Source organism: Palaemon carinicauda, chromosome 22 (assembly GCF_036898095.1).
Source record: "Palaemon carinicauda isolate YSFRI2023 chromosome 22, ASM3689809v2, whole genome shotgun sequence".
Lineage (NCBI taxonomy): Eukaryota > Metazoa > Arthropoda > Malacostraca > Decapoda > Palaemonidae > Palaemon > Palaemon carinicauda.
In genome coordinates this window covers 85,753,181-85,781,023 of record NC_090746.1, presented here as the reverse complement: position 1 = coordinate 85,781,023, position 27,843 = coordinate 85,753,181, and the positions used below count along the sequence as shown (strand labels likewise).

The 27,843-nt window shown below is 44.2% G+C and overlaps 2 protein-coding genes across 2 annotated transcripts in view; both read left to right on the top strand.

Annotated features, from left to right (window-relative positions):
- LOC137616579 (zinc finger protein OZF-like) overlaps positions 1-27,843 on the top strand; it is a 243,865-nt gene that overhangs the window by 121,250 nt on the left and 94,772 nt on the right. The gene's annotated exons all lie outside the window — the stretch shown is intronic.
- LOC137616742 (chromosome transmission fidelity protein 18 homolog) overlaps positions 1-27,843 on the top strand; it is a 120,481-nt gene that overhangs the window by 9,282 nt on the left and 83,356 nt on the right. The window contains exons 2-4 of the mRNA XM_068346743.1: positions 4,942-5,067; positions 23,069-23,194; positions 26,542-26,719. Of these exons, the coding sequence (XP_068202844.1) occupies positions 4,942-5,067; positions 23,069-23,194; positions 26,542-26,719 (430 nt within the window). The remainder of the gene's footprint in view (positions 1-4,941; positions 5,068-23,068; positions 23,195-26,541; positions 26,720-27,843) is intronic.

Genomic DNA, 27,843 nt, shown 5'->3' with positions numbered 1-27,843 from the left:
TCTTCTATAAGCTTGTGCGTATCACGGAGGAACATTTCAGTTAAAAAACTATCCCGTTAATTAGGACTTCCACTCACCTGAGGGTGAGTCTGCTCTATAAAGAGCCAAATTGTGTGTATTTAGTGACGGAACAAATGACAGATTTGAAAGCAATTTACATTTTATGTAATGATACAGACCTTGAGCTCTTTATATAAATTTCTCCCTCCTGTAGCTATCCCCCTGCTAGTCCCGTGGTAAAGACCCCAAGGGAAATTGCTCTTAAAACAGTCAAGCTCTGAAGAACATTGCAGGGAATGGACAGATCCAATTCCGTCAGAGGAATCCTCTGGAGGGAAACCCATCAGGTGAAGACCGTCTCTCCCGCAGATGGGAAAGATGAGCAACCTCTGTTGTCACTGTCAGCAATTCTCCCTGTAAGTGCGGAGATTGCTGGACAGTAGGTGATGAAGAGTAACTCCCTTAGAAGGGGAAGTTGTTAAACAGGAGATGGAACTTCGGGCACCGTTCTATGCTCTCGTCAACGAGCAGAGCTCAAGTTGAAGGTCAGCATTGAGTGTTACGTGTGAAACGTAGCTGAAGCTAGTTTCTTGGTTCCCCCCAAAGGAATTCCCAAAGGGACAGGGTCTGCCGCTGCGCTCGTTCTTACACCAGAGCAATAGGAACAAAGGTGAGCAGAAGTAAAGGAAAATTTTTAAATATCAGGCCAGTTGGTCTTTAATAGATTTTAAAATTGAGTACTGTAAAATTGCTCCTCCCAGCTGAAATGCAAGATGGCTCACAACATCATGCCCTCAGGACACAATGGTCTAGCAAGTCATAACCTCGCAAGGCTATTTGTTCCGTAAATGGAATATAAACCTATGCTATCCATAGGGGGTTATTACTTTCAAGGAATGGATATGCCATTAGAATTTAGCGGTGGGTAGGGGGATAGCTAGCTACCCCCTCTCACCCACACACTTGTGATGGCTTCACTTTGCTTTTGGCTCAGAGGGAGGTCGGTTGTTACTGCACTTCGTCCTTGCCTATTTTGAACTGCCATCAGTCTTTGTATTTTTAACTTGTGTTTTTTCTTTCTATATATATGAAAACATTCTTAATGTATTTATATATATTCGTTCCTATGCTATCAAACCTTCCATCATTTATTTGGATTATCTTTTGGCAGAGCTGGAAGGTAGCCATTAGACTTTAATTGCGAAGTGGCAACCCTGCCTAACCGCTTGAGCGGGAAGGCTGGGAGGTTACCCAGCTGCCTCTATATATCCTCTCATAGCAGTGAGAGATGCCCCTATTTTCTTTTGGCTTGGTAGAGATCAGACGTGTCCTCGCTCTCCCCGACTGTCCTTGTACTTTTTGATTTGCTTTCTCTATTTTAGGTGTGTGTGTTCTCTCTACGATTGCCTTCTTGTGGACCTGCCCAGTGCACGAGGGTGCCGCATGCAGTACTTTCATGTCTTAGTTGGAGACCGACCCGCACTCTCTGTCCTTCCTGCAGAGGGTATTGCTGTGAGCAGGGTTCGCCCTGTGCAGTGTGTTGCGAGGGGCCTGCCTCCCAATGAAAAAATTTGGCCGGTGTAGGATGAAGAAGGCGAAGCGTGATTTTTCTCCATCAGGGCCGAGGAAAGCGCGTTTTTTTTTTCGTCTCGCACCCCCAAATCTCTTTCAAAAGCTCCTTCTCGCTTGTGCTCTTCCTAGGGACAATCTAGTATGAGCGTAGACCGACTAACTCCTTGGCAACCCCGGGGTACTGGGGTGGTTGTTGCTTCCCCTAGAGGAGCAACTTCACCTCCAGCAGGTGAGGAGCCATTCTCCCTTTCAGATCTTTTGCAAGTGTTGTTGACCTTAGGGATTTTGGGACCCCCTTTGAAGGAGGAGCTGCTGTGCCTTCTTCTGCGTATGCTAGGAAAGGCCCCTCCTGACCCGTCGACATCTAACACTAGAACTGTGCGAGGTCCGTCTTTCGCCTTTTCCTGGCCCTTCCACGTGCGGACGAGGTGATCGCTCGCGTTTGCCTCTCCAGCGGCCTCCTGCTGACGACGAACCCTCTCGCCATCCTGGAACCTCGTCGTTCTGTAAACCTCAACCCTCTGTTTCTCCTCACAGGAACCTGTAGGTTGCAAGTGTAGATCTTCTGGGATCAGCTTTTCTACCACCACCAGCACTAAAGGACGAACATCGTCATCGCCTCGCCTTTCTGGACACTCTTCATCTGATTGCTGTTCGCGACGATCGGAAGATCTGATGGGTCGTAGGTCATCATGATCCGAACACTCTTCCTTTGGAAGGCGTCCACGTTCGAGAGCCTCGCTCTCACGAGATCTCAGGTCTCCATGCTCTCCTAAAAGGTGTTCCTCTTCACGCGGAGAAGATCTTTACGATTTAGATCACAAGAATGGCACTTGCGAGAGTACCGTTCACGAGAACGACATTCTCGTTCGCAAGGCCGACACACATTCTCAAGATAGGCATTCCCGACGTTCACGTCGTTCTCGAACGAGAGCTAGACGGTTTCGTTCACAATTACGAACTGCATGTTAACGGTCAAGGTCTTGATGATCCTCGTCTAGAGGTAAAGGTAAGCGCTCGCGCAGTCCATCAGCGCGTAACCCCTCAACCCGACTTTCTTCCAAACGACCTCGGACCGATCCTAATCATGAGAATGACCACTCCTCAGACAGGCATCTATCTAAACCTCCAGTGCCTTTCACCGCCTGGGGAGTATTACAAAGCGCTTGCCTATGCGACGCTTGGAAATGTGTCCCGCTGCGACACGTCCTCCAACAGTAAGAGAAGTTCCTACTTGGATGCCTTCTCTGCTTACTTCATCAGACGTAGATGCTTCTCAGAGACAGTAGAAGGCGTTAGACCTTCCTCTTCCTGTATGGCTCCCAGTGCTCATGTTGCGAGCACTTCTGCTCGTGAATCACATTCATTGACACTGAAACTCGCGAATTTGCACTCGAATCTCGTGATTTCATGAGCAAATTGACGATTTTTGCGAGCAATTCACGAGCAGATGTGTCGGAACCGCGATCAAGAGCGGTACCAACACCTTCGCCTCAACCTTCTGCTTCTTCCATCTCCAGCGGAAGACCAACACCCTTTCCAGTGGGTTTCAAGGAGCCGCGTAATAGGTTCGCCAATGTTCCCATTAGTTTGAACCTTTCTCCTCTTCCGAAAGAACGTGTTCCCCTACCTCAGAGGTTACCACCTCCGTCGACTGGAGCTCCTTCAAGAATTCCTCCCAAGGGACACTCTCCTCCTATACCTAAGGAAGTCCGGGGCTTACCTAGAGGAACAGAACTTCCTGCATGGGTGAACACATTTATCACCACCCTGCTGAAGTCTGAATGTGGCTCCTTCACCGCCACAACTTCTGACTGTCCCAGGCAAGGCAACCCTGAGGATTCCCTTGGAACCCTCGTCGAGTCCGTCCGTTTGGAGTCAAGGCCCTAGAAGGAGGGAAACGGCAGACAAAGCGCGCAGATCACCTCCTCCCCGATTGCGTGCTGAAGGTCCTCAAACTGATTCTTATATGGCCAACCTACCTTTTACTCAAGTGAAGGCAAGGGAGTTCATAACTAAGAGACAGAAAAGGAGGATGAGAGGCGTAACTCCACCTTGTGCCGATATCATCCACCAGTGGACGAGTAGGGACTTTTGCTTACCCAGGGAAATAACCATCCATCCCTTTAATCCTCAAGAGATTGAGGTAGTGCCCTCCAGATCAACTCCTGGTTTCCTTACCTCCTCCAGAGGAGGAGCCTTCAGCATCTATTGCCAAAGTTTCGTCGTGAGCCTCGAAAACCTCGCACCTTCCCCCTCTTAAGACCGCAGAGGAACATCCATTGCGTAGGGAATCGAAGGACTCCAAGACGAAACTTAAGAATGCTGTGGCAAGATAAGCTTGTTTGGCTGAGGCACAGAGAAGGTCCCCTTTGGTGGGTCCCTTTAGTGATGCAGTTGACGACCCTGACCTACCCCAAACTCTGGATGCGAGCATGGAGGTGGACGACCCCTTGGATTCCACTTCCTTTTGTTTTACAAAGGAAGTACTGTATTAAGAGATCGAAGGGAACCTCATTCCACCATGTCCTTCGACCCTTCGGTAGACTCTCTAACGAAGGGTGTCCCGACTCAAACATTCTCCTCTCTGAGGACCTCCCTCTCGGTAATTGAGCTCCTGAACATGGAGAGAGGCGTGAAGTATGCCATGCAGGCTGCTTCATGGCTTGTTCTATGGCTAGGATCCTTGGGCTTTATGGTCCGCTCCCACAATCTTTCGAAGGAGTCGGCCAGGAAGACTTTGGAGTCATTCCTGTTGACTGGTACCCGAACTCATGAGTTCTTGTCACACCACGTCGTCAACCTGTGGGCGAATGCCATACTTAAGAGAAGGGATACCGTCATCGGGAAGTTCCATAAGCAGGGGCAGAAGTTGGAAGTCTCCCGATTGAGGAACTCCATCCTTGAGGGTTCTTCTCTTTTCATTTCATCTATCACTGCAGAAGAGTGTCTCTGCCCCGACTGCAAACTTGCCAGTTGACCAATTCCCTGGAATGCGTGATTTCTGTGTAGCTATTTAGGTTAAGCAGGTGATCAGTACCATACCAACATCATAGGCTGGGTAAGAGTAGGGATTACACTACCATTATTTTCCAAGTCTTTGTTGTTATGATGCAGTCTTGAGTGTTCCTGGTGACAACTAGACTGTTTTTGCAATGCTGGCTGATTATAGAGGGGAGGGGTATTGAGAAAATTTTCGTATTTTATTTCAAGGTCGAGAATCACGCACTTCATAGATATTAACCTTGTGACTGTCAGATAAGTATTGCAATGATAAATTTTATCTTAAATTCATTTTCTCTTTCATTTGATTTATTTCTAAACCTCTAAACTGTATTATATCACATAATAATTTTGTTTTAATTGCAGATTATGATATAGAAGCAGCTGAAACAGAGGCTTCATTGGTCCCACCAAGCATCAAGAGAAGCTTAAATTTCAATAGTCCAGTTCCTTCTCAACTGGGAAGTAAAGATGAAAATTCTTTAGCAGTAGGTTAGTGTGATTGAAATTTTAATTTTTTATGCTTTGCTGAAAAATATGTTTTTCTCTGTTCTTACATGAATATAAACAATCGTCCTTTAATCCTTTAATACCGGTATAACATCAGCGAAGCTGCAAAGTCCCCCAAAAGTTTAACAAGGTTGTTATAACTATCAATGCCATCTCGATATAACCAGAACATCATAAGTGTGAGACGACCTTGGCGTCATAACATCTGGTGAACTGTTTTACATACAAGTTTCTTTATTGTGGTTACAGTAGATATAAGAATATTGTTGTTTCATTGCTCCATCACTAGTCTTTATATCCAGTAACATTTAATCACAGCTTGGTATATTTGAATATCTTGGGTAAAGTGACCTGACATTCTAATTTAGTTGGGGCTGTATAAATTTTTAGAGTTCTGTTCGGATTCCCCATAGTGTCATGAAAAATCCCTATCATAAATGGCGATACAGTATATTCAGTTATTTGAATATATTGCTACAAAATATTTTTTAAAATATTTAACTTAGCCGGTGAATATATAGCTGCAACTCTGTTGCTCGACAGACAAACTCTACGGAAAAAAGTCGCCAGCGATCGCTACACAGGTTGCGGGTGTGCCCAACAGCGCCATCTGTCGACCAGATACCCAGCTCTTATGTAAACAAAGACTCAATTTTCTCTCTGTCGACAAGACGTACTTTACTCGCTGTTGCTAAACTGGAGTTTTTCACATCATATTGGTGAAGTACTATATTCTGGTTTTGAGCTTTCGCAATGCAGGTGTTTTATCTTCATCTTAAATCTTGAACTCATTTTGGATAGATTTAATTATGGTGACAAAGAGAGTATGGACTTTCTTTCACTTTTAAATGGCCGACCCTTCCCTTAGACGGAAGTGTGTTTAGGCTTTTAGTAATTATCTTATCACGTTATAAATTATTTATAGATTTTCCTCTATATATTTTATATCTCTCCGCCTTTATTAGGCCTCTTCGATTAACTTTCCATTTATTATAAACATATAAAAATAAATTTTAATGTTTTGTTTATATGCGACCTTTCCTGAGAGTAGGCGGTCCTAACTTGGAAACCGAAGTTAATCAACGTTGAGCCCTTTATATCGTAAATAGCTTTCAAAGAGCTAAGGATTTAAAACTTTTTAAATGTAATATTTTATGAAAGATTTTCTTTGATAGTCTTCTTACTGTTTTCAAAGATGAACTAACGTTTAGTTTATTTATGCTACGCAGTTGTTGACGTTCAGGACGTTCAACATGCGCTCTATCGTTAGGATAGAGAGAGAGTGTATCACGGTTTCACTTTGCAGTAAGAGTAAATCGATTCTGACGTTTTGTTCATTCTTTCTTAGCTTAAATGTTTTAAATTCTATTTTAAAGGAACTTTTTATTTGAAAAACCTTTCAGTTTTTTCCTTTAGTCAAATAACATGTTTTTTTGACGAAATATAATTGGGCTCTTCTCTTAGGTGCGAAATCAAGAGAGTAAGAGAGAGAGAGATAGAGACGGAGGGAGAGAGAGGAGAGAAAACGTTCCGTTCAAGCGGGTAACGTTGTTCTCGAGTTACTCTCGTCCCTAGTCTCTGTACGGGGAGGAAGGATAAAACGTTTTTAGTTTTTTATTCTCGTCCCCAGGCTATGTGCGGTGAGAGATTGAAAACGTAGTTTATATGAACTAGTGTTTAGTCTCTTTCCCAGCCACTGAATTTTTTATCTTAAAATATGTTTTCTGTTTTTTGCTGGTATTAATGAGCTTGCATTATACGACTGATTTCGCAATTACTACCTTTTAATGAAGGGTAGAATTGCGTGTTTCAGGTAGAAATCAGTAAAAGTTTCGATTTCAGTGAAATAAGTGCAAAACAGAAAATCGAAGTGATAAAGTGATATGCGCAAAGTGTTACAGTGTTGCGTCCGAGGGTTCGTCTGTTCGTGCCTGTCGTTCACCTAGTCCGGGACCTCTTGCAAGCTCCCAAGCCCAGGGGAGAAGTAATGTCGAACGACTTATGGGTTCGAGAGGCCTTGATCAACGAACAGACGTTTTCCCTCTATGGTATCGGGTGTATCTTACCAAGATCTCCCCTACCATAAGACGAGAGAGACGTTTTTTCTCCTCGTCATCCGAAGGCTTTTCGCATAAGAAACCTGTCACAAGGTTTCGAAGCCCTTAAGTGAAAGTCAGTCCTTTCAGGACAGGTCCAGCGTCCTGGTTACAGCCATTAGGACAGCTCTGACCCTATGCAGTCATCGGATAACTGCTCGCCGCCTAACAAAAGCGTAACACAGACTCCGAGAGTCTTTTTTGTTGGCAAAGTGTTGCGGTCACAGACGTTACCCTCGTCTCTTACCACAACCATTTCCGTTGATCCTTAATGGGTTGTATGGCAAGACATGCAGAATATGCTTGCCTCCCTTATGGAAGACTATTCTGCCGATTAGTCCGTTGAGTCTAGCCGTTTATCTCATCGATATCCTGGCTTTCAGCCAACCTAACGTTCCTTTGTGCTTCCTGTTGACGTTGGCGTAGCTAAGTCACGTCAGTCAGGTTGTTTAGAACCACACTCGATGCGGTCTCGTGTGGATTTTCAGCCGCATTTGGACGTTAGGCCACTTGCTGATGCTCCTGTTGACGTTCAAGACGTTCGCTAACAATCGGAGTTGACTTGTTTTGACGCTGTGCGTCAACCTCCGCATTCTAGAGTTGTTTTGACTGCTCAGTCTAGGCAGTCAAAGCAGTCTCGAGTGGACGCTGTGCGTCCTCACGCACCTGTTGTGGTTGACAGTTCAGTTGTTGACAGTTCACAGACTGTCAAGCAGTTACATGACGTTGCGTTCTGGTCCGCTACTAATGCACCAGTGAGTGTGGACTCTGCTTGTAAAGCATTGCCATCACGGTAGGTCTCTCCCTTGCTTGAGACTCAGCTTTTATCGGACAAGGTTCCTGTAGATGAGGAAGTTGCTGTTCCCCCTCCTACTGATATTCCCTTGAGGACTCTGTCAGATGGAGAGGGGCCTAAAGCTGCTTAGCCCCCTATGGACTTTAATTAAATCATCATGATTTTTTTTTTTAAAGATCTTTGTCCGGATCTTTTTGTAACTGCTGCTCCTCGTTCGCCTAAACGTCAGAGCTTACACTAGGCCTAGCTACTTCGAAGCCGTTGTTTTTAAGCTAGTGCTCTCTCGCTCTCCTAGAGAGCTTTACGTTGGCTAGGCGATTGGTTTATCACCAGGAGGAGTTTGGGGGATACAGCCTTTGCTTTCCCTTCTTTTAAACTGGCTTATAGAGCGAGAGTCTGATATGACACGAGAGAAGTTCTCGGCTTGGGAGTTCATGCCTCTGCCCAGATAGACTTCTCAAATCTCGTAGACTCTCCCTGGCGCCTGGCCAGGAAACGCTCCAAGTTTTTTACAGGTCAACTTCACAGCTGTTTTCGAGCCTTTGAAGTTTTGCTGTACAATTATGTCATGCATAAACAAGGCTTTCAGGGATGGAAAGCGGTACCGCCTCAGTCGCTAACCCCGTCTGTTGCCGCACCTGCTCCCGTAGACCCTAAATGGGCTTTGCTGCAAGACATGCAGTCCAAGCTTGCGTCCTTGATAGAGGACTTTAATGCGGAGAAGGTAGCTGCCGAACCTTCTGGCCAACAACCTTCCAACCGGTCGGTTGTGCGCCCTGTTGACGCTGAGGTAACCTTCTCGCGTCTGCCAGTTGAGGTGGTTCCTCCACCGATGCGACCCAGTGTGGGTTGCCAGCCGCACGTTGACGTTAAGCGACGCTCGGAGGTGGTTGTTGACGTTCAGGACGTTCAACAACCAGCAGAGGTGACTTGTTTTGACGCAGTGCGTCAACCTCAGCAACCCGGTAGGGTGTTGACTGCACAACCCAGACGGTCTAGAGTCTCGGGTTGACGCTGTGCTTCCTCGCACACCCATGGTTGTTGACAGTTCACAGACTGTGCAGCAGTTCCATGATGTTGCGTCCGGCTCCGTCACGCATGCACCAGTGCGACCGGACTCAGCGAGCCAGACGTTGCCCACTCCGTTGCCGTTTCCTCATCAGTTTTCGGATGAGGAACCCTCTGATGAGGACGTTGCTGAACAACAAGACGATCAGCCCCCAGAATAGATCAAGCCCTGCTATCCATCCAGAAGATGCTGAAGAAGGAACGCTGCTCAGTCAGGCTGTGGATGAGTCTGGTAGGGACGCTGTCATCCGTGGAACAATTTGTGTCACTAGGAAGATTACACCTCCGTCCTCTTCAATACCATCTAGCTTTTCACTGGAAAAAGGACAAGACGCTAGAAGCGGTCTCGATCCCGGTTTCCGAAAAGATAAAGTCTTGTCTGACTTGGTGGAAGGACAATATCAACCTAAGAGAGGGTCTTCCCCTGGCTGTTCAGACTCCCAACCACGTTCTCTTCTTGAACGCATCGGACGTGGGCTGGGGCGCGACACTAGACGGTCGGGAATGCTCAGGACTGTGGAAGTCGAGTCAGAGGAGCATGCATATCAACTGCAAGGAGCTGTTGGCAGTACATCTGGCCTTGAAAAGCTTCAAGTCTCTCCTTCGAGGCAAAGTGGTGGAAGTTAACTCGGACAACACCACGACCTTGGCGTACATCTCCAAACAAGGAGGTACCCACTCGCTGACGTTGTACGAGATCGCAAGGGACTTGCTCATCTGGTCAAAAGGTCAAGACATCTCCCTAGTAACGAGGTTCATCCAAGGCGACTTGAACGTCATAGCAGATTGTCTCAGTCGGAAAGGGCAAGTAATTCCAACCGAATGGACCCTCCACAAGGATGTGTGCAAGAGACTTTGGGCCACTTGGGGTAAACCATCCATAGATCTCTTTGCAACCTCGCTGACCAAGAGGCTTCCAATCTATTGCTCTCCAGTCCCGGACCCAGCAGCAATACATATAGATGCTTTCCTCCTAGATTGGTCACATCTGGATCTCTACGCATTCCCACCGTTCAAGATTGTCAACAAGGTACTGCAGAAGTTCGCCTCTCACGAAGGGACAAGGTTGACGTTAGTTGCTTCCCTCTGGCCCGCGAGAGAATGGTTCACCGAGATACTTCGATGGTTAGTAGACGTTCCCAGAAGTCTTCCTCTAAGGGTAGACCTTCTACGTCAGCCACACGTAAAGAAGGTACTCCAAAGCCTCCACGCTCTTCGTCTGACTGCCTTCAGACTATCGAAAGACTCTCGAGAGCTAGAGGCTTTTCGAAGGAAGCAGCCAGTGCGATTGCTAGAGCAAGGAGAGCGTCTTCCATTAGAGTCTACCAATCGAAGTGGGAAGTCTTCCGAGACTGGTGCAAGTCAGTTTCTGTATCCTCGACCAGTACCTCTGTAGCTCAAATAGCTGATTTTCTCTTATACCTGAGAAAAGGACGATCCCTTTCAGCTCCCACTATCAAGGGCTACAGAAGCATGTTGGCATCGGTCTTCCGGCATAGAGGCTTAGATTTTTCCAAACATAAAGATCTGCAAGACCTCCTTAAGTCTTTTGAGACCACCAAGGAGCGTCGTTTGGCTACCCCTGGATGGAATTTAGACGTGGTACTAAGATTCCTCATGTCAGACAGGTTGGAGCCGTTACAATCAGCCTCCCTGAAAGATCTCACTCTTAAGACTCTTTTCCTTAGCCTCGGCTAAAAGAGTCAGTGAGATTCATGCCTTCAGCAAGAACATCGGATTTTCGTCGGAAAAAGCCACTTGTTCGCTGCAACTTGGTTTTCTAGCCAAAAATGAGCTGCCTTCTCGGCCTTGGCCTAAATCTTTCGATATTCCCAGCTTATCGGAGATCGTAGGCAATGAACTAGAAAGAGTCTTATGCCCTGTTAGAGCTCTTAAGTTCTATTTAAAGCGTACTAAACCTTTACGAGGCCAATCTGAAGCTTTATGGTGTTCAGTTAAGAAACCATCCTTGCCTATGTCAAAGAATGCTTGGTCAGACTTTATCAGATTGTTAATACGAGAAGCTCATTCACATCTGAGTGAGGAAGACCGAACTTTGCTTAAGGTGAAGACGCACGAAGTTAGAGCTGTAACAACTTCCGTGGCCTTTAAGCAAAATATATCTCTGCAAAGTATAATGGACGCAACCTATTGGAGAAGCAAGTCAGTGATCGCGTCATTTTACTTGAAAGATGTCCAGTCTCTTTACGAGAACTGCTACACACTGGGACCATTCGTAGCAGCGAGTGCAGTAGTGGGTGAGGGCTCAACCACTACAATTCCCTAATTCCTTATCCTTTTAATCTGTCTCTTGAAATGTTGTTTTTTCAATATTAATCTTACCCGATGATCATGTAGCTGTCAACTCCGTTGCCCGACAGAAATCTACGGTCGGGATACGCCAGCGATCGCTATCCAGGTGGGGGTGTACTCAACAGCGCCATCTGTGGTCAGGTACTCAAGTACTTCTTGTCAACAAGAACTCAATTTTTCCTCTGTCGTGCCGCCGGCAAGACCTACTTGGATACGCTGTTGATTTTGGAGTCTTTTGTTCACGATTTGGTGATGTATTTGCTCTAAAGTTTAGCCTTCGCTGTTCAGGAAGCTTTATCCTTAGCTTAGCAAGCTTTTGGAATTAATTTGATTTATTGGTTAATGAACTTTGCTTAATTTTGGAATTCCCCCTTGACTACTTCTAAATTCAAGATGTCTGACCATTCCCAAGTTCCTAAATACAGGCACTGTAGTGTTAGGACTTGTACTAGGCGTCTTCCGAAGGCCTCTATAGATCCTCACACCGTATGTTCCAATTGTAGGGGTAAATCCTGTCAGTTGGAAGATCGATGTGGGGAATGTGCTGGGCTTTCGGAATTCGATTTTAACGAATTCCTTAGATATGCACGTAGGTTAGAGAAGGAGAGAGATAGGAGGAGTTCTTCTCGCTCTGTGGATTTTTCCTCTCCCCATGCCCCTCAACCTTTTCCTTCCCCTGTGGTGGTGACTCCCGAACCTGCTACGAGTGCTCAGCCTGCAATGGCTGATATGTTGCGTGCCATTCAGGCTCTCGGTGAGAAGGTGGAGTCGTTGGTTAGTGACCGCAATCAGCTCTTGGCAGATGTCAGAGAGCTGAAAGCGAAGAGTGCAGTGGGAAGTGTTAGTGCTAGTGATGTGCATAGTGTCAGTGTCAGTGTTGCGCATGAGGGTACATCTGTGCGTGCCAGTCGTCCTCCCAGTCCGGGACCTCTTGCAAGCTCCCAAGCCCAGGGGAGAAGCAATGTCGAAGGACCAAAGGGTTCGGCAGGCCTTGATCGGCGCACGGATGTATCCTCAGTGGTTGCGGACGTATCTGTTAAGGATCGTCCCATCCACATACAGACGAATGAGCCCTTACATTCCTCGTCTGTGGAAGAGGTTTCCAGGAGGAAACGGTGGACCAAGGTCTCACGACCGCTCAAACGTAAGGTCCCTTCCGAGCTAGTCCAACGGCCCAGGTGTAGCCACTGGGTCAGTTCGGACTCGCCACAGTCATCTGATGACTGCACACCTCCCAAGAGAGGTAGAGTGGTCCCTCAACAGGCTTCTGCTCCGTCTGTTGTTGCTCCTACCACAGTAGACCCTAAGTGGTCCATGCTGCAGACTATGCAGTCTCAGCTTGCGGCATTCATGCAGGAGTATCATGCCGAGAAGGTTAACACCTCTCCTGTTATCCTACAACCCGCAGAGGTTGTGCGTTCTGCAGATACTGCGGCTGCCTGCTCCCACACCCCACCTGTGAGAGCTCCTCCACCGATGCGCAGTCCTCCCTGCCAGACGCATGTTCTTGCTGCACCATCTGCTAACATGCGTGAGCTGCCGCATCAGGAGTTGCCGGGTTCCAGCACTATGCGGCATTCTCCTCAGCCCATGCAGCATGCTCTGCAGACCTTACAGCATGCTCCGCATACCATGCAGCATGAGCCGCATACCTTACAGCATGCTCTGCATACCATACCGCATGCTCCTCAGCCCACCGCAGCCCCTCCCACACACCAACCCTCTGCTTGTGTTGTTGCCAGCTCGCAGACTGTCCAGCAGAGGCATGATGTTGGACCCGCAGGTATGCATGCACCCGTTCTGCAGGATTCAACCGTTCAGCTTGCTGCTCTGCCTTTGCCACTCACAACTCAACTTTCGGATGATGATGTATCGGATGATGAAGCTGCTCACCTGGATGAACCTCACTCTGATGTTGAAGGACACAAGTCTTCGCCACCCTCCTTAGACTTTCGCAAAGTCCTTGCCTTGTTCAGGGACTTGTATCCTGAGCATTTTGTGTCTGCAACCCCTCGTTCTCCTCCCTCCGAGTTTGCTCTGGGCATGCAGTCTGCTGCGCCTGCCTTCACCAAGCTTGTTCTCGCCAGATCATCTAGGAGAGCTTTGAGGGTTATGGGGGACTGGTTGCATTCCAAGAAGCAACTGGGAAGGACCTCTTTTGTGTTTCCTCCTCCCAAGCTTGCTTCTAAGTCGAGCGTCTGGTATGCCACGGGAGAGGAACCCGGCTTGGGGGTTCCTGCCTCTGCCCAGGCCGACTTCTCAAGTCTGGTTGACTCTCCCCGCAGGTTGGCTATGAGACGTTTGAAGATCTGCTGGTCCTTTTCCGATCTTGATCATCTGTTGAAGGGAGTCTTTCGTGCCTTCGAGATATTCAACTTCCTCGATTGGTGTTTGGGAGCCTTAAGCAGGAAGACTTCCCCTTCAGATAAGGACTCGGCCATGCTGATCATGTCTAGCATGGACAAGGCAATTCGGGATGGGTCTGGTGAACTTGCGGCTTCATATGTATCAGGAGTCCTCAAGAAGAGAGAACATCTTTGCTCCTTCTTATCTGCTGGTATCACTCCTTGCCAGAAGTCAGAGTTGTTGTTTGCTCCTCTCTCTAAGTGTCTGTTTCCGGAGGAGTTGATTAAGGGGATGGCTGCCTCACTTATCCAGAAGGATACTCATGATCTGATGGCTTCTTCTGCACGTAAGGCTAAAACCTTACCTTCCGTGCCTAGACCCTTCCGCCCTGCAGCAGTTGATACACCTGCTTCTAGGTTCATCCCGCCCTTTCGTGGCAGAACCTCCAGCAGAGGAGGTACCCGTGCAGACAGTCACCGTGGCAAGTCCAAAAAGGGTTCCAAGTCCGCAAAAGGCAAGTTTTGACTGCCTTCCTCTCCAGACAGCAGTAGGAGCCAGACTCAAGACCTTCTGGCAAGCTTGGGAGAGCAGAGGTGCAGACGCTCAGTCTGTGAAGTGGCTAAGGGAGGGATACAGAATTCCGTTCTGCCGCAATCCCCCTCTAGCTACATCTCCCATCAACCTCTCTCCCAACTACAAGGAGAAGGACAAGAGGCTAGCGTTGCAACAAGAGGTGTCGCTCTTGCTACAAAAGGAAGCGGTGGTCATAGTCCGGGATCATCAATCCCCGGGCTTTTACAACCGTCTCTTCCTGGTAGCCAAGAAGACAGGAGGTTGGAGACCGGTGCTGGACGTCAGTGCCCTCAATGCTTTTGTCACCAAGCAGACGTTCACGATGGAGACGACGAAGTCGGTCCTAGCAGCGGTCAGGCAGGAGGACTGGATGGTCTCGTTAGACCTGAAAGACGCATACTTTCACGTCCCCATCCATCCAGACTCCCAACCTTTCCTGAGAATCGTATTTGGAAAGGTTGTGTACCAGTTCCAAGCCCTGTGCTTTGGCCTAAGCACGGCACCTCTTGTGTTTACCAGACTGATGAGGAATATTGCGAAATTCCTTCACTTGGCAGACATCAGAGCCTCCCTCTATTTAGACGACTGGCTTTTAAGAGCTCCCACAAGTCGTCGCTGTCTGGAGAATCTCAGATGGACTATGGATCTGACCAAGGAACTGGGCCTCCTGGTCAATTTAGAGAAGTCCCAGCTCGTCCCATCCCAGACCATTGTCTACCTGGGTATGGAGATTCAGAGTCGAGCTTTTCGGGCTTTTCCGTCGGCCCCAAGGATCAACCAAGCCCTAGATTGCATCCAGAGCATGCTGAGAAGGAACCGATGCTCAGTCAGGCAGTGGATGAGTCTAACAGGGACACTTTCATCGCTGGCCCTGTTCATCGAGTTAGGGAGACTCCACCTCCGCCCCCTTCAGTATCATCTAGCTGCTCACTGGATAAAGGACATGACGCTAGAGATGGTCTCAGTTCCTGTTTCCGAAGAGATGAGGTCTACTCTAACGTGGTGGAAGAACAGCATTCTTCTCAAGGAAGGTCTACCTTTGGCTGTTCAGACCCCCGACCACCGTCTCTTCTCGGACGCATCAGACACGGGCTGGGGTGCGACATTGGACGGACAGGAATGCTCGGGAACATGGAATCAGGAGCAAAGGACACTTCACATCAATTGCAAGGAGTTGTTGGCGGTTCATCTGGCCTTGATAAACTTCAAGTCCCTCCAGCTAAACAAGGTGGTGGAGGTGAACTCCGACAACACCACAGCCTTGGCTTACATCTCCAAGCAGGGAGGGACTCATTCGAGGAAGTTGTTCGAGATCGCAAGGGACCTCCTCATTTGGTCAAAAGATCGAAAGCTCACGCTGGTAACGAGGTTCATTCAGGGCGATATGAATGTCATGGCAGATCGCCTCAGCCGGAAGGGTCAGGTCATCCCCACAGAGTGGACCCTTCACAAGAATGTTTGCAGCAGACTTTGGGCCCTGTGGGGTCAGCCAACCATAGATCTGTTCGCTACCTCGATGACCAAGAGGCTCCCTTTGTATTGTTCTCCGATTCCAGACCCAGCAGCAGTTCACGTGGATGCCTTTCTGCTAGATTGGTCCCATCTCGACCTGTATGCATTCCCGCCGTTCAAGATTGTCAACAGGGTACTTCAGAAGTTCGCCTCTCACAAAGGGACACGGCTGACGTTGGTTGCTCCCCTCTGGCCCGCGAGAGAATGGTTCACAGAGGTACTGCAATGGCTGGTCGACGTTCCCAGGACTCTTCCTCTAAGAGTGGACCTTCTGCGTCAACTTCACGTAAAGAAGGTACACCCAAACCTCCACGCTCTTCGTCTGACTGCCTTCAGACTATCGAAAGACTCTCAAGAGCTAGAGGCTTTTCGAAGGAGGCAGCCAGAGCGATTGCCAGAGCAAGGAGGACATCCACTCTCAGAGTCTATCAGTCTAAATGGGAAGTCTTCCGAAGCTGGTGCAAGGCCAATGCAGTTTCCTCAACCAGTACCACTGTAACCCAGATTGCTGACTTCCTGTTACATCTAAGGAACGTAAGATCCCTATCAGCTCCTACGATCAAGGGTTACAGAAGTATGTTGGCAGCGGTTTTCCGCCACAGAGGCTTGGATCTTTCCACCAACAAAGATCTACAGGACCTCCTTAGGTCTTTTGAGACCTCAAAGGAACGTCGGTTATCCACTCCAGGCTGGAATCTAGACGTGGTCCTAAGGTTCCTTATGTCATCAAGATTTGAACCGCTCCAATCAGCCTCTTTTAAGGACCTCACATTAAAAACTCTTTTCCTCGTGTGCTTAGCAACAGCTAAAAGAGTAAGTGAGATCCACGCCTTCAGCAGGAACATAGGTTTCACATCTGAAACGGCTACATGTTCCTTGCAGCTCGGTTTTTTGGCTAAAAACGAGCTTCCTTCACGTCCTTGGCCTAAGTCGTTCGAGATCCCAAGCCTGTCCAACTTGGTGGGGAACGAACTGGAGAGAGTACTTTGCCCAGTTAGAGCTCTTAGGTACTATCTAAGAAGGTCAAAACCTTTACGAGGACAATCAGAAGCCTTATGGTGTGCTATCAAGAAGCCTTCTCTACCAATGTCTAAGAACGCAGTTTCTTACTACATCAGGCTTCTGATTAGAGAAGCACATTCTCATCTGAAGGAAGAAGACCTTGCTTTGCTGAAGGTAAGGACACATGAAGTGAGAGCTTTGGCTACTTCAGTGGCCTTCAAACAGAACCGTTCTCTGCAGAGTGTTATGGATGCAACCTATTGGAGAAGCAAGTCAGTGTTCGCATCATTCTATCTCAAAGATGTCCAGTCTCTTTACGAGAACTGCTACACCCTGGGACCATTCGTAGCAGCGAGTGCAGTAGTAGGTGAGGGCTCAGCCACTACATTCCCATAATCCCATAACCTTTTTAACCTTTCTCTTGAATACTTTTTATTGTTGTTTTTGGGTTGTACGGTCGGCTAAGAAGCCTTCCGCATCCTGGTTGATTTGGCGGGTGGTCAATTCTTTCTTGAGAAGCGCCTAGGTTAGAGGTTGTGATGAGGTCCTTTAGTATGGGTTGCAGCCCTTTATACTTCAGCACCTAAGAGTCGTTCAGCATCCTAAGAGGACCGCTACGCTCAGTAAGGAAGACGTGCTTAATAAAGGCAGAGTAATGGTTCAAGTCGACTTCCTTACCAGGTACTTATTTATTTTATGTTTGTTATTTTGAATAACTAATAAAATGAAATACGGGATACTTAGCTTCTTTGTTAACATGTATGCTGGTCTCCACCCACCACCCTGGGTGTGAATCAGCTACATGATCATCGGGTAAGATTAATATTGAAAAATGTTATTTTCATTAGTAAAATAAATTTTTGAATATACTTACCCGATGATCATGAATTAAAGAACCCGCCCTTCCTCCCCATAGAGAACCAGTGGACCGAGGAGAAAATTGAGTTCTTGTTGACAAGAAGTACTTGAGTACCTGACCACAGATGGCGCTGTTGAGTACACCCCCACCTGGATAGCGATCGCTGGCGTATCCCGACCGTAGATTTCTGTCGGGCAACGGAGTTGACAGCTACATGATCATCGGGTAAGTATATTCAAAAATTTATTTTACTAATGAAAATAACATTTTTTATGGGTTGTCCGGAAGGCTAAGAAGCCTTTCGCATCCTGGTTGATTTGGCGGGTGGTCAAAGTCATTTCTTGAGAGCGCCTAGATTAGGGGTTTGATGAGGTAGGTCCTGTTGTATGGGTTGCAACCCTTGATACTTCAGCTCCTACGGGTCGATCAGCATCCTAAGAGGATCGCGAGGCTCCGTAAGGAAGACGTACTTAAAAGGCAGAGTAATTGTTCAAGTCGACTTCCTTACCAGGTACCTATTTATTTTGTTTTTGTTATTTTGATAACTTCTAAAATGAAATAAAAAACTCTTAGCTCATAAAATGTAAACATATATTACTGGTCTCTACCCACCATCCTGGGTGTGAATCAGCTATATATTCACCGGCTAAGTTAAATATTTAAAAATGATATTTTAGTTATAAAATAAATTTTTGAATATACTTACCCGGTGAATATATGAATTAAATGACCCTCCCTTCCTCCCCAATAGAGACGCAGTGGGACGAGGAGAAAATTGAGTCTTTGTTTACATAAGAGCTGGGTATCTGGTCGACAGATGGCGCTGTTGGGCACACCCGCAACCTGTGTAGCGATCGCTGGCGAGTTTTTTCCGTAGAGTTTGTCTGTCGAGCAACAGAGTTGCAGCTATATTTTCACCGGGTAAGTATATTCAAAAATTTATTTTATAATTAAAATATATTATTCAGCAAATAAACAATTGTAGTTTGTCCATAACTAATACCATTCTGGAAATTTTACTGGAAAGAACTAATACAATTTTATTCAAGACAGCTTCAAGATTTTTTAAGTTGATCTTGTCTTTGGATAGCTTGTAAGCATACTTACAACAGATATTTTTGCTGATGCCAAATTCATGTTGTGTACTAAAGTACCAAACCAATTATTACAAGTCTGAAAAAGTATTAATGTTCCACTTCCCAAAGAATGAACGATGGGGAAAATTCCCAGTAACCTCCAATATAGTACTGTACAATGATCTATGATGAGCTTTTCAAATGTTACATCATTACTGAAGACAACAGTAGGTATCTGTATGGAACCATATTTTAAGTCAAGACAAGGATGCCAACTAAGGATACATATCCGACCATCTTTCCTGACCAGTCAAACAACATGTTAAAGAAAACACCACCGTACAAATTCACACAAAAAAAAAGAAAAGAAAGGATAATTGAACAAAATAACTAAAGTTTTAAAACGAAGGAAAACTACACCATAAATAGTTTTCATGAGTGGTTTGAAGAATTTATAAGTAAGCTTCATAAGGATTGGCTGTTTATATCAAGTGATGACCATGGTATCTTTTGAAGTGATGAAAGACTTGATGGTTGCTGGATATAAAGACTAGTGATTGAGCAATGAAACAAGAATATTCTTATACAGGTACTCCTCGTACAGCAACGAGATAGGGTCAAAAAAGCTTTCATTGATCAAATTGGTCTTTAATCAAATTATTTTCTCTTATTTTGAGGTTGAAGGTTGGCCATAGAACCAGCCACCCGTTGAGATACTATCATGAGAGAGTTATTGGGTCCTTTGACTGGCCAGACAGTACTACCTTAGATCCATCTCTCTTGTTACGGCTCATTTTTCTTTTGCTTACATGTACACCGAATAGTCTGGCCTATTCTTTCCACATTCTCCTCTGTCCTCATACACCTGACAACACTAAGATTATCAAACAATTTTTCTTCGCTCAGGGGGTTAACTACTCCAATGTAATTGATCAGTGGTTACTTTCCACTTGTTAAGAGTAGAAGTTACTTTAGCTATGATAAGCAACTCTTCTCTGTACTAAGGCCTTCCACTGTCTTGGGTTAGAGTTCTCTTACTTGAGAGTACACTCGGGTACACTGTTCTATCATATTTCTGTTCCTCTTGTTTTTTTTCAAGGTTTTGCATTTTATATATGAAAGATCTAATTTAATGTTGTTGCAGTTTTTTAGATATTTTATTAGGATTGATCATTACTTCTCTTGTAGTTTATTTATTTCCTTGTTTCCTTTCCTCACTGGGCTATTTTTCCCTGTTGGAGCCCTTGGACTTATAGCATCCTGCTTTTCCAACTAGCGTGGTAGCTTAGCTTATGATAATAATAATAACCTTAATTTTCAGTCATGGTATGATACACAAATACCTGTACAGCTTTTCTTCCAAAGTAAAGAGTATACAGTATTAAGGCCTTATTTTTTGTTTTACAAAGTAGAGGGTATATTAAAGCTTTCTTTTCTATTTTACCTGTGGGTTTTTAGGTTTTCATACAAAAGGTTCGTTTATCGGCAATGAATAGCCTCTCTTCCGGTAACAAGTAGGCAATATTCTTTCAGTCATATATTTTAAACAGTATAGTTTTTCTATACAAATTACAGGGTACTGTATATTGAAACATTATTTTTGTTTAGCACAAGATAAAGCTTTACTCTTTGTTTTTCCTGTGGGTTTTCATGGTTTTCACACGTAGGCTAGGTTCGTTTATCAGCAATGAATAACCTAACTTTTGGTAACGAGTCAGCAATATTTTCTCAGTCGTATATTTCAAACAGTATAGATTTTCTTTACAAAAATTTATTTTAGTGTAGTACACGTGTATAAAAGCCTATCACTACCTCTCTCTCTTCATACCATTTTTCTCTGCATTTTCATACCTACCTCTCGTTACCATTCTCCTTCTCTCTGACAAATAAAGTCTTAGTTTTTTTTAATGAAATTAACATTACTATATCTTTAGTTATGGTGAGAAATTCCTTGTTTCAGGTGGTACAAGAAACTTAAACAAAAACACAGCATACACTCTCTCTCTCTCTCTCTCTCTCTCTCTCTCTCTCTCTCTCTCTCTCTCTCTCTCTCTCTCTCTCTCTCTCTCTCTCTCTCTCTCTCTCTCACGTTTTTTTGTGTGTGGTTATTTATAGAGATAATACTTTCGACGTGGTTGACAAACCATAAGACCTTTAGCGAGGGATAACTACCCCGGTTAGCAGGAGGGGTGTAGGGTAGTCGGCTGTCCCGCTCACTTACACACTTGGGCTGAGCACCCACTTTGCTTTTTGCTCGGGTCGAGTGCAGACGTTGACGTTCTCTCCCTCCATTGCCTCGACTTGTCATTTGACTTGAAATAATTCTTTAATTATGCTCTTCCTAACCGGCCTCATGCTTACTTGTCCTGGACCTGAGGGCCGCTCTTGCGGTACCTTTATGCCCTCAGTGGAGACGGACCTGCACCACCTGTGTCCGTCCTGTAGAGGCCGGTGGTGAGATCGGGACAACACTTGTCCTGAGTGCTGGAAGTGGTTTGCTTCCCAGTGGGAGAGGTTTAGGCGTAGGCTCAAAAAGAAGTCCAAGAGAGATTCTTCGCCTTCCTCGAAGTCGAAGAAGTTCTTTAACCCCCCTATCTCTTCCCAAAGCTCCTGTTCGATCTTTCTTCCCTTGGGAACGGCTAGGTAGTAGCGCGAACCGCTTAACTCAAGGTCAACCTCGGTGATCGAGGAACAGTACTGTTTCCCTTGGAGAAACAGTTCTGCCCCTCCCCCCGGGAGCGCCTGTTCTTTCTCTGACTTATTTTAGGTTTGACCATTGCTGGGTTTGGCTGGTCCCCCATTGAAGGAGGCTTTACTTGAGCTCCTCCAACTGGGTGCCGAGAGGAAGCGAACTCTTGCTTCCTCGGAGGTAGATCCTTCTCCGTCGAGCGCAGCCCTGATGACCCCGGAGTTTCTGCCGCTCTATCTGCTTTGTCGTCTCCTACTGACGCCGAAGACAGTGCTTCCCTCCTTGCTGAGCCAACTCTTCTGTCGGGGGTGGAGTAAAATCAGGGGGAAGTCTCTCCTTCAGGTGGTCACCTCTCTTGTTCATGAATGAGAACCCCCAGAGAGTCTCTTTTCCTGAGAACTTTCAGAGACCAACGTGTGTTCTCTCAGCAAGAACCGCTCAGGCATTCTTCTTCGGGGGTTCGTCAGGTTCCGGAGTTCTTCGTCAAGTTACTGAGTTCATCACTCCTCGTCACCATGGACGTTCTCTCCCCCCTCCCTGTGCTGTAAGGAGACGTCTTTTCAGTCCGGTCAAGGACCGTCGTGCCGAGTCTTCGAGGGTCTCGTCACATGTCAGCTGCTCACCACTTGCCAGCTACTCATCACTCTTCTTTGGACGATCTGCCGTCGCCTGGTGGTTCATGATTATTACTTGTCACCAAGAGACCCTCACTCCTTGCGAGACGACCAACGACTATCTTGCTACCATCAGGTGCGTAAGCGCGACTCATCAGGCTAGCAAGGCTTTCACAGAGCTCATAGGTCATCACCTCCTCAGCACTTGTCAGCTAGGCGTTCGACAGCGCAGCACATGCTAACTCTTTGCTTGCAAGATCCTCGTAGTTTGCCCTCACATTGGACTCCTAGACTGGCTCCTCCACCTGGTCATCTGCAGGCACGTAAGCGCTGGTCACCAAGGAATCATCACTCTCCAGCGGACCAGCTCGCCCCGCGAGAGTGTTGTGGTAAAAAATCTTGCCGCTATGTGCATCGTCATCTCTCTCCACTCTTCCAAGAGGAGTCTACATCCAGTTATGTTTGCCAGGTCTCGACATCGAGGGAACCCCTGCAGGGAAGACGACTGTTCTTTCTCCCTCGTCAAGCTGGGAAGAGCAAAGAGAAGAAAGGTCTCTCTTTATTTTTTTTTATGTCGGCTATCCCTCGTCAAACTGGGAGGAATATAGAGAGGAGAGGTCTCCTTTTTTGTTTCATTTGTTTGATGTCGGTTTCCCCCCAAAATTGGGGGAAATGCCTTGATATATGTATGTATGTATCCCCCAAAATTGGGGAAAGTGCCTTGGTAAATAGATATCCTTAAGTAACAAGTCTATGAATTCCCTTAAGGTAAAACCCCGATCTTGCCTTTTCTATTGCTCATACCTTCGAGCCTAGGCTTGAAAATGACGTTTAGTTGCCTGTCCCTTTGTAATTTTTGCTTAGAAGGAGCTAGTCTAAAATTTCTGGCTTATATTTATGAAACATGAAATTTATTTAAAAAGTTTTCACATTAGAATTGTTCATATAAACAATATTTTTAATCTGTATATTCTGGTTTTAAATATTTTTTTCATTCATTAACTTTTCCCTTTGCTAAAGAAAATTTTTTTTTTTACAGAAGCTCCAGGAGTCACCCAGATAGATGAAAATTCAGTTTACAATTCCCAAAGGCAGAAAAGACCTCTTGTTGATGATTTTGAAGATGATGTGGCACAATTTATGAATGAAGATAACCAAGAAAACAGTAATACTTTCAGATATATTAATCTAGTACTAAACATTATTAGTAGATACTCATAAAACCCTTATTATTATACTGTTTGCAATGTTAGTGGTTAAGAATGAAGTGCTTTATGACTTTAGAGCTAGATTATTTTAGATATACAGTATACTTTGTTTCTCATTACAGTAACCATCAGAGTAATAGACTATCTTTTCAGACCTTTATTTTTTTGCTAGGTCACCTTTCTAAGCATAAGATATTTTGCTTAGAAATCTTTTAAATATAAAGTTTAGGGTCCCTTAAGTTGGAAATTATATATAATTACTGTACTTTCATCTGTGAGTGTAAATGTTCAACTGTAAACTTTACTGTAGGCTTTTGTTTAAATATCGCTTATGAGCGGCAGATCCAAGTAATGGGCAGTGTTGTAAGGCACTAACCATGCATGCACATGATCTGCACTCAGGCACCCAACCTAGTACTTAGGAAGGCCAGGCAGTGGCTGCTTGTAACTTAGCTAATAACCTTTAAGTCATTTTCAAACCCTCCATCCTATGATCACAGGGAAAACTTTTTTTACTACAAGTAGTCCTCAAATATCTGACCTGAAAATTGTGTAGGAAACATTATTCACTAGGCTATCGAAACATTTATTGAAAGGGCAGGCTCCCAAAGTGTCTGATGATTTAAGCTATTATATTTATTTCACATTATTTTTTGAAGATGCTATAGTATTTGTTTCAGAATTCTTAAACTTAATGGATTATACATCGTGTTTTCTGTTGTGAATCTTAATTTATATCATTTAAGCTTCAAATGAATGCATGTAATATGTATCCATGTACGTTTTTAATCATTTCAACAAATTTCTTAAAACTACAAAGTATTTAGAGCATATACTACTCTTGATAGTAGGTAACAAATTATCCAAGATATTCAGTGCTATTATCATCATCAATATTTTTATAAATTTTTACCCATACACAGTTAAATGTGAAATAATTCCTTTCCAATGCCTTGTCTTGTGCACTTTGTGCTAGAATTCCCATCTGAACTTGATAGTCATGTCTTCCCTTTACCCATGATATTATGGCATTTACACGGGTCTTGATCCGCAAATTTCCATTTGTTCTTACAAGAATGCAAACTCTTTGCTCTTTCCTATGGATATATGTTTTCAGCAAAGCTAGAATCTAGCCATAAACTTTCATACAAAATGTCAACAACCCTCCGCTAATTAGTGGGGGTAGACCTCCAGAACACGTACCCATATTAAAGTGTTCAAGTAATGTTGATCATTTATGTAACACAGTTGATGTTATAAATATGTCTTCTAAGAACAGGTTGATAACAGATAGTAATTTGTATGAAAGTGGTGATAATGAGGCATACATTGCAGGATTTATTGTTCATAAATTGAAGAAATCCTTGCGTTGAGGAACCTGCTTAGATTGTTTAACTATCAATGACAATAATGTATTGCCAAGTTTAACCAAATTCAAAAGTAAAGAATATTTAACAACAAAAGAGCTTTAGACTATGGTACATCAAGGAACAGGGACGTATGAAATTAAGAAATCTCTTCTTTCTGCCTCAAAAAGGGTTGTACTGGACATAAGTGAGGCAAATAATTCAGCTACCACATTTCCTTCCAGGGAATCAAAGTATTTTAGTAGAGCAATGAAGCAGACAGGCCCTGTTGTTACTAAGAGAAAGATCTCTTCACCCTCTGGTGAGCCAAGATGTGGAATGTTTGGTAAAAACTAATGACAGACATCTTTGTAATATATTTAAACAAATGGATACTGATTCTCCCTTCCAAGATCCTCTAACTTGGGCCGTGCATGCCATGCTTCAGGATTTTTCTAATTTAGTAATTTGGGATTTTCCTTTCATCCTCATTTTTCTGATCATCAAGAAGCTTCAGTGCTCAAAATGTAAGAATGTTTTCATATCCCTGTTTTGACCTGTGGCTATTGTCGTATAAAATCTAATCTAGTTGCTAAACAGTAGAGATTTTGTCAGACAACCACTAACATTTTGTACTCTCAATCCACTTGTACTGTTGCTGATCACATGGAAACTACTGTATCCTTAGAGGTAGGGTTTTCTCAAAATCTAAGTGGTGGTCCCTTTAATCAATTTTGGGTGCAGAGGAACTTTTAAAATAAATAATTTATAATGGAAATTTTATTTTTTTGGATATATATTAAAGAAGTTGAAAATTAAATTTGATTTTATTTGTAGCTGCAAATTAGATACAAGATAATTTTATTATTATAGGAATGCATTTTAGTTGTTTTGCAGTCCTTTATTAAATTAAGAAGGGTATGTGTATTAGAATGGGACTAGATATGTTTATACTAAGTTAAATCCAAAGGTAAGGTTTTTGAGTTTAGGGCTTTAACATATGTACCTTACTTTTGCTAGACTAAGTATCATTGGCTCTCCAAATCTGGTTATTGTGGTATTCAGCACATGAATTTCCGGAGGTACCATTGAAATAATCTTTACTTTTAAATTAAGATTAATTATTTTAATACAGTATATTCTCTGAAATTCATTGAAGTTCACACCCAACTTCATAATCACAGTGATTCTGATTTTTTTTTCACTATTTTTGTACCTCAGAAGAATGAAAAAAGATGAGAGCAGCAGTTTGGGGGAAGTTGTTTACATGAGCGCTCATATTTCCTTCCGGATCTTTAGAATGGAAAAAAGTTTTTTTTTCACATACAAAATACATCTATGTAGAATTTTAATTTCTTCTTATTTTTGTCATATCTGTGTTTTGCATTGGAAGAATGAATAGCATATGAATTTCAGGTAAGTATTGAAATAGTGAATTTTAGTTTAAAAATTAGATTATTTATTCTTATTTCATATTTGATATTGGTTTCATAAGCATGAATAAACACTTGACCCCCGTTTCTCTCCATTAAAAAAAGTTATTTTTTTTTTTTTTATTTGCTGTGTCTCATTGTGCTCCAAGTCATATTTTTTTGAGCTCCCCTTAGTCTTAATTTAACCCTTTTACCCCCGGGGTTTTTGGAAATTTCCAACCCTTAAGCCCCAGGGGGTTATTTTTTTCCCAGCACATTTTGCAGTATATTATTTTTAAATTGCTCTAACAGCCTTAATTTTTGTCATAGAGAGGTCAGGTTGGTCTCATTCTCTTGGAAAATGCCTGAATTTTCTCAAAAAATTATCAAAAAATATGAAAAACAAATTTTTATAGCATTTTTTTGCAAGAACGTACCGGTACGTCCATGGGGGTAAAGGGATGGCTTTTGTGAAACGTACCAGTACGTCCTTTGGGGGTAAAAGGGTTAACAAGTAAAGTACTAATTTTACACCTTTTATTTTAGGGAAGAAGAGGAAAAAGCCGTCTGTTCCATTTGTAAACCTACCTGTATTTCAAGATCCAACTCTTGATCTTGTTGCCGAAGAAGCAGATCTTTGTTTGATTGAACGCATTGTGGAGATGAGAAAAGCTCAGCATGTCAATGAATTTTTAGAAAAAGTACCATCACTCAACATTGACAGGTATATATAATTAGGTAAAAATTGAAACTAACCTTAAAACTTTTTGAGAGGTATCCATCTTATTGAGAGAATGCATTGATGTAGACATTAGGCTTCAGCATGGCATATCATTTCCGTGCTGAAACCTTGTGATGGGCAAGAGGGCTCTCAATCAGGGTAATGATTTTGTTTTTGTTTTCCTCATTTTGACTAAATTTCTCTCATCCTATTTCTATTACAGTACTTATTATTGCTTCATCCGCAATTGCCTACAACTTTCTTGTCAAAACTCTCTTACCAATTCCACTGTCTAGATTTTTGGGAGGAGTCACCATATTTGTGATTGGAGTATTCTTTTAAAGCAATTGTGGGAGTTGTGGTAGTCTTGCCAACTACCCAATAATGTTTGGCCCATAGACGTGTCAGTATTCCCATACTGGCATGCAAAACTATTCTCACGATGAAATTTGGCCTTTTGATTCCAGGGATGGGTCGATTTCATAGAGATGGGACTCTTGATATTCTTTCTAGTCTGCCTGCCACTGTGCTTAAAGTAAGGATGATTGTATTCTTAAAATGCTCTCAGTCCCATCAAGTGGGTTCGGCATACACTCCGAGCCAGGCCAATCATAGGGGTACCATTCCTTTGGGGGTATGGTAGGGAGTGGACATTTGGGAATCATCTTTCACAGGTGTTATTGGTGAAGAAATTAAGTTTATGAAAGGCTTATGGAGTCTTCTTTAGGATTTCAGACAGTTTTGCCATTTTCTTTCCCTTTAAACTTTTTAAAGAGATATGAATGTGTTGAGACAGTTTGGCCATGTTGAGAGAATGGTAAATGGCTGTCTGCTAAAGAAAGTGATGAATGCAAGAGTTGATGGGAGAAGTACAAGAGGAAGGCCAAGGTTTGGGTGGATGAATGGAGTGAAGAAAGCTCTGGGTGATAGGTGGATAGATGTAAGAGAGGCAAGAGAGCATGCTAGAAATAGGAATGAATGGCGAGCGATTGTGACGCAGTTCCGGTAGGACCTGCTGCTTCTTCCGGTCGCCTTAGATGACCACGGAGGTAGCAGTAGGGGATTCAGCGTTATGAAGCTTCATCTGTGGTGGATAACGGGCGAGGGTGGGCTGTGGCACCCTAGCA